General features: G+C 36.6%; 2 protein-coding genes across 2 annotated transcripts; both read right to left on the bottom strand.

Moving 5' to 3' along the window:
- Positions 1–6,415: 6,415 nt before the first annotated feature.
- LOC131076917 (receptor kinase-like protein Xa21) lies at positions 6,416–7,819 on the bottom strand. Its single transcript, XM_059212757.1, has 3 exons — positions 6,889–7,819; positions 6,736–6,843; positions 6,416–6,642 (listed from the first exon to the last, which is right to left on the bottom strand). The coding sequence occupies exons 1-3, from the start codon at positions 7,817–7,819 to the stop codon at positions 6,416–6,418; spliced, it is 1,266 nt and encodes a 421-aa protein (XP_059068740.1).
- A 271-nt stretch (positions 7,820–8,090) lies between these two features.
- On the bottom strand, positions 8,091–10,130 carry LOC131075968 (putative receptor-like protein kinase At3g47110). The gene is made up of 2 exons (XM_058012973.2): positions 9,462–10,130; positions 8,091–8,348 (listed from the first exon to the last, which is right to left on the bottom strand). The coding sequence occupies exons 1-2, from the start codon at positions 10,098–10,100 to the stop codon at positions 8,091–8,093; spliced, it is 897 nt and encodes a 298-aa protein (XP_057868956.2). The 5' UTR covers positions 10,101–10,130.
- Positions 10,131–10,380: the final 250 nt, after the last annotated feature.

Raw genomic sequence — 10,380 nt, 5'->3', positions numbered from 1 at the left:
GTCATGTATGTGGTCCTAAGGGGTCACCCATGTACATAAGAATGTGCATGCATGGCCCCTTAAGACCACATACATGACCCCTTTGGATACTATGGCTGATCCTATGGAGTCATATGTGGTCGTAAGGGGTTGGACGTGATGTGATCCTATGTGGTCATAGCGGGTATATTGTATACAATTTAAAGATGTTTTAAATAGTTTCATTTTTGTTGTAATTTTTTGGTTTTGGTTTTCATTTTTGTTTTTGTTTTGATCTTGTAAACTAAATGTTTTGGTTTTGATTTTTTTTTTTTGGTTTTTGTTTCGTTTAAAAAAAATCCTAATCTAATCAATTCATAAAAAAAATTCAAACTAAATTTAACTAATTTTTAAAATAAAAACATACTTTTCTAATTAAAATAAAATTATTGAACTAAAACACATTTTTTTCTAACAAAAAAAATAATTTTTGAACTAAAAATCTAATTTTTCAACTAAAAAATTAATCTAAACATGAATTATTGAATAAAAATGGGTATTGGGCATACCTGAAAGACTAGAAGGCGAGTTGCTGGCAATTCCTGTGAGGGCTCCACACCTTGAATCGGGATCCCGTATGATAAAAATGAAACGCATTACATTTAAAAAAAAAATTATATATTCCAAACGGGATCCCGTGTTGAAATGAAACGGGATCCCATTTCATTTCAACACAGGATCCTGTTTCGTTTTCAAAATCGGATCCCATTTGGAGCTCTAGGCTCGGGATCCTAGGGCCCATGAGATCCTATTTGATTTTAGGCTTGAGATGCCAAGAGCCAACGGGATCCCGATTCGTCTCCTATTCTTTCCACCCGATTTTGACTTTTTAACTAAGTCCAAAACTTCCACATTAAGTGGACACAACTTCTTGCATTTACCCATATGTTGGTAGCAGGTCCCAACATATATAAAATCATCCATTTGAAAACTCATCTTGCTAGGGAGTTTGACATGAAGGACTTAGGCTGTGCAAATCAGGTTCTTGGAATGAGGATACATAGAGATAGAAACAACAGGAAATTATGGTTGTCACATAAAACTTATGTGAAGAAAGTTTTGCAGTGCTTCAATATGCAGAAAGTACAACTAGTTGGTACTCCATTTCCTGTTCATATTAAATTGTCTTCTTAACAGTTCCCTAGCACAGAAGAAGATAAGACACTGATGTCTCATATTGTATTGTACTCATCAGTAGTAGAAAGTCTTATGTTCACCATGGTGTGCACTAGATTAGACATTGCACAAGCAGTGGGAGTTGTCAGTAGGTACATGGAGAATCCTGGCCCTAATCATTAGACAACTATGAAGTGGATTCTCAGATATTTGAGAGGCATCTCAAATATTGCTATCTATTACAGTAGGAGTAGTGTTCAAGTTAATGGGTATGTGGATGCAGATTTTGGTGGGGAAAGAAATAAGAGAAAGTCTACAATAGGTTATGTTTTCTCTTTAGCTGGAGGTGTTGTTACTTGGATGTTGACGTTCCAAGTAGTGGTGGTATTGTCTACTACCAAGGCAGAATATTTGGCAGCAACACAGGCTAGCAAGGAGGCAATTTGGCTTCATAGACTTTTGGGTGAATTACAAGTGAAGCAAGATAACATGGTACTATATTGTGACAGTCAAAGTAATTTACACTTAGGACGGAACTCAACTTACCATTCCAGAACAAATCAAATTGATATTAAATATCACTTTGTTCATGAAGTGGTGGAAGGAGGACAGATCTCTTTAGCCAAGATTCACACTGACGTAAATCTTGCAGATATTATGATGAAACCTATTCGTAGAGAGAAATTCATTTGGTACAGAACTTCTCTCAGTCTATAGATTATGTGATGATAGGCAACATTGGGAATGATCTTTCAGTAGAGGAATAATTCAGAGTTTGAAATTTGACTTCAAGTGGGAGAATGTTGGAATGTTCAGTCCAAATTGGACTCTTAGCTAGCAGTGGTTGAGTCATTATGGCTATCTTAGCTAGCAGTGGTTGCATCATTATGGATTTCTGTAAATAGTAGTTTTCACATGTGATTTACATGCAGTTGTTCAAGTCATATAGTAGTTTTGACATGTGATTTACATGCAGTTGTTCAAGTCATACTTATTATTTTTAGTAAGTCGTCTTCAAGTAGGATTTTGCAACTTGGTTGTTTTAGGCTGCTCAAAGTCATGTTTTGATGTATAGTTCAGATATTGTTGTAACTCTGTAATTCTTGCGAATCAATACAAAAGACAAAATTTTCCTGTGGTTTTTTACTAGTATATATGTACTGCTAACAATTCTCTTACTTATCTAGTTCATGAGGTATCGATTCTGAATTTTTCCATGCTAAAAATGGTGTGGCTGGAAAATTTTGTTTGAACAAGATTTATCGAATCCAAATCGAACCATATAGTGGATAAGCTGAGAGATGTTTGTTACTTGCACATCCCTTTTAACGGCTAAGAGGAAAACCGTTGACTCAATTCCTCTCAACATTTTATAGTGATAGAATAGAATGATTTTGTAACTTTTACCTATCCTATGTGATTTTGAATTTATTAGTAGTTTGATTTAAATCTTATGAATTTGACCTCTAGTATATATATATATATATATATATATATAATGTGTTTGTTTGGTTATTGAAGTTATTAAAGGTAAAATGGAATTATACATTTGTTTAATTAGATATGAAGAGAGAACTCAAGAAACACAAAATAATAAAATTTAACTGGGAGGGATTATTTATTTTACTGGCAATGATGGATGCATTGGAAAGATGTGCTTAATTATGGGTTAAATAGGGAAGGGTGTTTTCACCTACCCCAAAAGGGTTAAAACTTGGTCAAGTTATTTATTAAATTTTCTCCTTGCCATAATACATGTAGCTAAGATCAATAGTTTGGTTGTTAGATACTACATGCATGCACAAGTTCCATTCCCAAAAGTTGATGCCGGTTTGCTAGGATACTCCATTGTGAGGGAGAAGAGCTTATCATGAGCATCGGGAAGCATAAACTTCATTTGGTTGGGCAAATAAAACACTTGGGTTATATGTTTATCGTCCAAATTGCAGATGGAGGTGAGTCCGATGGCAAGGAAGACATTACATCCAGAGACAAAGATTTTCCATCATGATCTTATGCATTGATGTATATTGTACTATTGTATTTTGTAAAATTGACCAATGCGGTCTCATGATCAAGCTATGTAAGATATGTAAAGGGCCTATGAGGCCTACTGTCAAAGATGAGTCAGGAAGTTGTCAAGAGAATGTAACTAACAAAAAAGTAAATAAAACCACTAACCCACTAACCTACTAACATGCGTCAATTAGGTGCATGACTTATTTCTTATGTGTTTCATTGATGAGTTGTCTTTTATTTCTTCCATGGATGGATGGTGGCATGATATGATAGTTTATCTTTACTCTTTGCACATTAACCTTAGTTTATCAAAATCATTAAACTAACCATAGATATCTGTAGTTCCTCATGCACCTTAACTCTAGCTTACAATGGTTGTTTAATTGTTATTGCATTTCGTAAATTTGAGTTGTCGTTAAATTATCCTATTTTCATACACACACTAACTATGGGTTTGTAATCATTATCATATTCACATATTAATACTTCGTTTTCTACATGTGTGTTTTTCTTTACTTGTTCTCTATTCTTAGCGTATGCGAGTTAAGTTATCTTATGAAAATTTTGTGGTGATAATAGTTTTGCGTTCTTCAATATCTTAATGACTGTAGGTAATTGCCTATATTTAAATTTACTATTACCATATGCATACTAACTTGGAAGGGTCATCCGAACTTCATTCCATTTCATATTTCTCTATATGTGTGTCGCAACTAATTTAACATTAGTTCACCTTTCTTATGTTAATAATTCTTATGTAAAGGTGCATGCAATTTTACTTAAATCTTGCATATTTTGTTCAAATTCGTAATTAAAAGAATAAATTATAATTTGATCATGTTAGATATTTTAAGGTTAGGACTAGCGGGTCCTTACATTCATAGGGATGTTTGTGAGCTGAAATCCTGAAATCCAATATTCTATATTGAGTCACTTATAATAGAAAATTAGTGATCTCTATTTGATTGACATTGATTGACCAATAAGCCTAAACCTTTTGAGTTTCTATAATATTTGATATGCTCTTAGCCTGTATGGTAGATACTAGGAAATCCCAACGAATAATTAAACTTATAAACATTTTTCTAATAATGTTCTATAATTAATAGGTTTGTTAAAGTTTTAAGGTATTTCTTTCTATAAATGGTAAAGGTGGTTTTGTAAAAAAATTTAGATGTTTCTAAAAATTTAAGAGTTAAGTAAATCAAAGATCACAAAATTCATAAAGAAGGATAAATAAAAGTTCACCAACATCAAGGTCATAAATCACAATGATGACACTAGATTAGCAACCAAAAGACAACATTTTAAAGTGTTGGTGAGACAAAAGATTGAGAGAGCTAAACTAACAACCCAAAAAAAATCTAAATGGAACCTTCAAATGTAAAGCTTGACAAGTTGTTTGAATTCATAACACTAGTTAAGGTGATTTTTACAAAAGGTGGCCTCCTGCCAGAATACTCACTGTAGGAGGGCTCACTGCTGAAGGAAGAAGAAAGAAAAAGAGAATCCACAACTATGACACAACCTTCAATACTAGAACTTCTTATGGTGGCTCTCAACAACAACACACTTCACATATCAACATCAATTGGATTTTTACTTTTTAGTCTCGCACATCTTCCATATATTCATATATTCAAATCATCCACTTATTTATATAGTCTTCGAATAACATAATCTTCTAAGTCGGCCAAATAGAGATTTGAAATAGGTTAGCACTAAACATTCCAATGGTGGAAAGGAATGACAAGTAGACCATACCACAACACACTTCATCAGATAGATCAATACGTTACATCCATCATAAATACTAAACCCAAATCTTGATTCATGCGTTTCACAAACGTCATTACTCATTCTCCAATTCTATCCCAACTGAATGATGGAATATGTCCTGACAAATTATTCTGCTCTAAATATAAATACTGTAAAGAACAACAATTTGAGAGGGAGGGAGGTATTTCTCCTGTGAAATTGTTTATGAAAAGAAGAAGATATTCTAGGAGGACGAGTTTTGTACCTAAAAATGATGGAATCTGCCCTGATAACTTGTTTTCATTCAGAATCAAACGCAGAAGAGAAGAACAATTTGAAAAGGAAGGAGGTATCTCTCCGGTAAGTTGGTTTTGAGAAAGAGAGAGGGTCTGCAGATGTATTAGCTGGCCCAGTTCATATGGAATGGCACCGGTGAGATTATTTGAAGAAATTCCAAGGTAGACCAAAGATGAGATGTTCCCTAGAGAAGGAGGAATGATGCTTGACAATAGATTATCATTAATGTCCAATAAGTTTAGCCGAGAGAGCATACCCAGTTCACTAGAGATTGAGCCTTGGAGTTTATTATAAGTCAAACTCAGGGAAACTATAGCTGAAAGGTTACCCAGAGTAGAGGGAATGGTGCCTGACAATCTATTAACGTGAAGACTTAATACTTTCAACTTAGAGAGCATACCGAGTTCCATAGGAATTGAGTCCTCTAGTCCATTGTATCCCAGATCCAGGTCAATCAACTGAGTAAGCATACTGAGTTCCTTAGGGATTGAGCCTTCTAGTTCATTATTACTCAAAGCTAAGGCAGTCAAGTATGAGAGGTTGCCCAAAGAGGAAGGAATAACACCCGTTATATTGTTCTGTCCTAAGTTAAGAACCAGTAAATTTGTGAGCAAACCTAACTCATGAGGAATGGGACCCACTAACTGATTATTATTCAGGGACAAATCCAGCAACCCAATCAGACCACCAAGCTCTTGTGGAATTTGGCCATGCAGACTATTATTTGGGAGAATATGCATAGAAAGAAAAGACAAATTCCCCATGAAAGGAGATATTGTACCCCTTAATCCCATACCAGTTAGGTTGAGTTCAATAACTCTTTCATTACTCAAATTACATGTAACACCAGCCCAATTGCAGAAGGAGATACTAGAATTCCAATTAGCTAATGCTTGAAAAGGATCATAAGTAATGGAGTAACTGAAATGGAGCAGGGCATCCTGATCTGTGATGCTGCTTGCTGCAAGAGATTGAACCACTGGTAATAATTTATGTCATCTCTTGCTGCTCGTTGAGGAGGAGTGCTCACCAAATCAGATATGGTTGGCCATATTTTGACTGAAATTCCATCACTTCCGGTCAAACTTTCCCTCATACTCTCCAACACTCTTACAACATCTTTCATGGTGTGCCTTTCTTCTGCCGAAACTTTTGAGCAAGCCAAACCAATACCAAATAAGGAAGTGTAACACCGCTTGTACAGATCTTATATTTCTTCCATGCCCTCTTCCATGCCAAGAATATCCCGCACTAAGCTTCTGTCAAGTATATCTACCAGGCTGTTAGGAAAGGCCGAGTTTACCCACTGGTGTAGGTTAAGACCTCCTACAAACAGGTCATCTGTTGGTCTCTTCCTTGTGAGCATTTCCAACAACAAAATGCCGTAACTGTAGACATCTCCTCCTGTAGTTACTCTGCCTCCTAGCCCATACTCTGCATTCATGACATTCAACAGTGAGATCACGTGGTTCTAGAAATTCATATAGAAAATTTACCCAATTGACGATGAGAAATCTGGAGGCATACCTGGGGCAATGTAACCCACTGACCCTTTGATGGAAAGTGTTGAAGTTAGAGAACCCACAGATTGTGTACCTGAAGTTAACCTGGCAATTCCAAAATCTGTTACATGCCCTGTCAGGTCATTGTCCAAAAGAACATTCTAGGGTTTTAAATCACAGTGGACTACTTGGACAGAAGAATTGTAATGCAGATATTCCATGACATTTGCTATGTCAATGGCAATGTCCAGTCGTCTTTTCAACCCCAATTTGCAGTCATCTTGTTCGGGATACAAATGCTTCTCTAAGCTTCCATTTGGCATAAATTCAAAAATTAAAGCTTTGAAGCCAGGGATGTAACAGGAAGTTATGATCCTGGTGAGATTGCGGTGTCGAACCTTTCTTAACACCTTGCATTCAGCATCAAAACTCTTATGAGCTTCTTCATCGTTCAAATTAAGAACCTTCACTGCATATACTCTACCATCTTTCACATCTTCCCTGTAGACTGATCCAAAGCTGCCCACTCCAACCAACTTGCTCTCACTAAATCCACCAGTTGCACTAAAAAGTTCTTCGTAAGAAATTTTGATGTGCTCCAACTTCTGCATGATATCCCTTGGGAGATCATCTGGTGGTGAGATGTATCTCCACAAGAGACCTAAAACTAAACAGAATACCACAAAAGCACTGGCACTAGAAACTGCCACTATCACTGTTTCTTTGTGTGAATGACTTTTCTTATTTGGGCATTCAGGTAACAAGAATATCCGCGGTCCACAAAGGCCAGCATTCCCAATGAGTGAAACAACAGCAGTGGCATTAGCAGAAACCCCTCCTTCTGGAACTTCTCCAGTGAGTCTGTTGAAAGATAAATTCAGATAGCGAAGAAATTTAAGTTTCTTCAGGGATTTTGGAATCTGACCAGATAAAGCATTGGAGGAAAGATCCAGGTCCATGAGATACACCAAATAGCTCAGTGCCTCTGTGATTGTACCTTGTAAGGCATTGTTTGCTAAATTCAAAGATATCAACCCTGTGCAACTTCCCAGTGCCTCTGGAATGCCACCATTCAATTTATTGCCTGAAATATCTATAGATTGAACCATTGCAATATTTCCAATCTCGGGGGGCAAGGACCCTTCTAATTCATTCCATGAGAGATTTAAATAGAATTGAAGATTTTTAAGACTGGTAAGAACTTCGCCAGGTATAGTGCCCCCCAGTTCATTGGAAGACAGGTCTAGCAGCTCTAAATTCCTTCATCCCCTTAAACTCACAGGTATCTCCCCTGATAATTTGTTGTCACGAAGAAAAAGTCTTCTAAGAGCTTCAAGGCTGCCAAGAGATTCAGGAATTCTTCCGGATAACTTGTTTTGACTAAGAGACAAGAGTCCAAGTCTTTGCAGTTCCTTCTAATCTGTTACTTCCCAAATATAGTCGTTCCAAATTTTGAAAGGCTCTAAATCCCGACGGAATGAACCCTTTTAGCATATTAGCACTTAAAGCTAAGAAATTCAGGTTGGAGAGATTTGTAATCTGTGGAGGTATGTTTCCATTTATGCTGTTGAATGAAATCTCAAGCCAAGAGAGATTGGGAGAAAGGTTGCCTATGGAGGGAGGCAAAGCACCGGTAAACTGATTATGGGACAAAAGTATCTCCTGTAGGCTAGAGCAATTTGTAAGAGCGGTGAGAAATGCAAAGGGCTTAGTGCTCTCACTAACAAGGTTATTGGAATATAAGCTAAGTTTGTTTAGCAGATATAAGTTGCCTACCTCTTTGCGCACTATTCCAGTCAGCTGATTGACTTGTAGATAAAGCAACTCTAGTTTGGAACAATTTCCAATGGATTTTGGTATGTTTCCACTAAGCCTATTTCCCCATAAATTTAGATCCCTTAGACTATCAAGTTTCTCACAAAGCACTGATGGAATGTGTCCTGATAATTGGTTATCATATAAAGTTATATTTTGAAGAAAAGAACAGTTGGAGAGAGAAGGAGGTATTTCTCCTGTAAGTTGGTTTGAAGAAAGAGAGTGTATTTAGATAGGGGATTTTGACCCCAAAATCTGATGGAATATGTCCTGATAGTTTGTTCTCATGTAAACCCAACATCTGAAGAGAGGAACAGTTAGAGATGGATGGCGGTATTTCACCCGTAGGATTGTTTGTAAAAAGAGTAAGATATTGTAGATCAATGAGTTGATCTCCCAAAAAAGATGGAATGTGTCCTGACAATTTATTGTCCTCTAAAGATAGAAACTGTAATGCAGAACAATTTGAGAGGGAGGGAGGTATTTCTCCTGTGAAGCTGTTTGTGAAAAGAAGAATATTTTCTAGATGAGCAAGTTTTGTACCAAGAAATGATGGAATGTGTCCTGATAACTTGTTTTGATTGAAAACCAAATGCAGAAGAGAAGAACAGTTCGATAGGGAAGGAGGTATCTCTCCTGTAAGCTGGTTCATAGAAAGATACAGTTCCTGCATATGGATTAGTTGGCCCAGTTCATCTGGAATGGCACCAGTGAGATTATTTGAAAAACACTCAAGGTAGACCAAAGAAGAGAGGTTCCCCAGAGAACGAGGAATGGTGCCTGACAATAGATTGAGATTCATATTCAACAAAAGTAACTGAGAGAGCATACCCAGTTCACTAGGTATTGAGCCTTGAAGTTTAGTTTATTTTCACTCAAACTCAAGTACATTAAGGCTGAGAGGTTACCCAAAGTAGAGGGAATGGTGCTTGACACTCTACTAAAGTTCAGATTCAATGAGTTCAGCTGAGTGAGCATACCAAGTTCCACAGGAATTGAACCTTCTAGTTCATTAGTACCCAAATCTAGGCTAGTCAAGGCTGAGAGGTTGCCAAAAGAGATAGGAATAGCACCTGTTACATTGTTCTCTCCTAACCTAAGAACCTGTAAACTTGTGAGTAAGCCTAACTCATGGGGAATAGAACCTTCTAACTGATTGTTCTGCAAGGACAAATCCTGCAACCCAATAAGACTACTAAATTGTTGTGGAATGTGGCCATGCAGACTATTATTAGAGAGAATAAGTAGCCCAAGAAAAGACAAATTCCCCATGAAAGGAGATATTGTACCCCTTAAACTCATACCAGTGAGGTTGAGTTCAATAACTCTTACATTCCTCAAGCTGCATGTAACACCAGTCCAATTGCACAAGGAGATACTAGTATTCCAATTAGCTAATGCATCAAAAGGATCATAAGTAATGGAATACCTGAATTGGAGTAGAGCATCCTGATCTGTAATGCTGCCGGCTGCAAGAGAATGAATCACTGGCAATAACAACATACCCACAAACATCATGGTACCCATCTTACTATTCTGCAACAAAAACTTCATTTCTTCGAAGAACAGTTTCATAAAGCAAATGAAAATATGACCGTCTTACAATCTTTCTTACAGCCAAGTTTATCAATGCAATACATTTTATAGCCATCATAGAAATCAAGTGAAGATTTTATTTTAAAATTTTAGTTTCCACCAAGTTGTCACCGGGTAGGATCAGAAAATTCCAAGGACGGCGATATTCAAATGTAGGCTCATATGCTCTCTACCAGGCAATTTGCTTTTGGGCCCAAGTCAATTATAAGAAGCAGATTGCAATAACAATAGAAGTCAAAATGTAATAACAGATTTCGGC

Source organism: Cryptomeria japonica, chromosome 10 (assembly GCF_030272615.1).
Source record: "Cryptomeria japonica chromosome 10, Sugi_1.0, whole genome shotgun sequence".
Classification (NCBI taxonomy): Eukaryota; Viridiplantae; Streptophyta; class Pinopsida; order Cupressales; family Cupressaceae; genus Cryptomeria; species Cryptomeria japonica.
Note: the sequence above shows the minus strand (reverse complement) of the source record. Positions and strands in the feature narration are given on the sequence as shown.

Coding starts and splice junctions, on each gene's coding strand:
- LOC131076917 (XM_059212757.1), bottom strand. CDS start 7,819: ATGGTTCAATCTATAGATATTTCAGGCAATAAATTGAATGGTGGCATT. Junction 6,844..6,888: donor TTCTGTCCAAGTAGTCCACT/GTGATTTAAAAC, acceptor ATGACCTGACAG/GGCATGTAACAGATTTTGGA. Junction 6,643..6,735: donor AGTGGGTTACATTGCCCCAG/GTATGCCTCCAG, acceptor TCATGAATGCAG/AGTATGGGCTAGGAGGCAGA.
- LOC131075968 (XM_058012973.2), bottom strand. CDS start 10,100: ATGAAACTGTTCTTCGAAGAAATGAAGTTTTTGTTGCAGAATAGTAAG. Junction 8,349..9,461: donor TGAATCTGAACTTTAGTAGA/GTGTCAAGCACC, acceptor TCCCATAATCAG/TTTACCGGTGCTTTGCCTCC.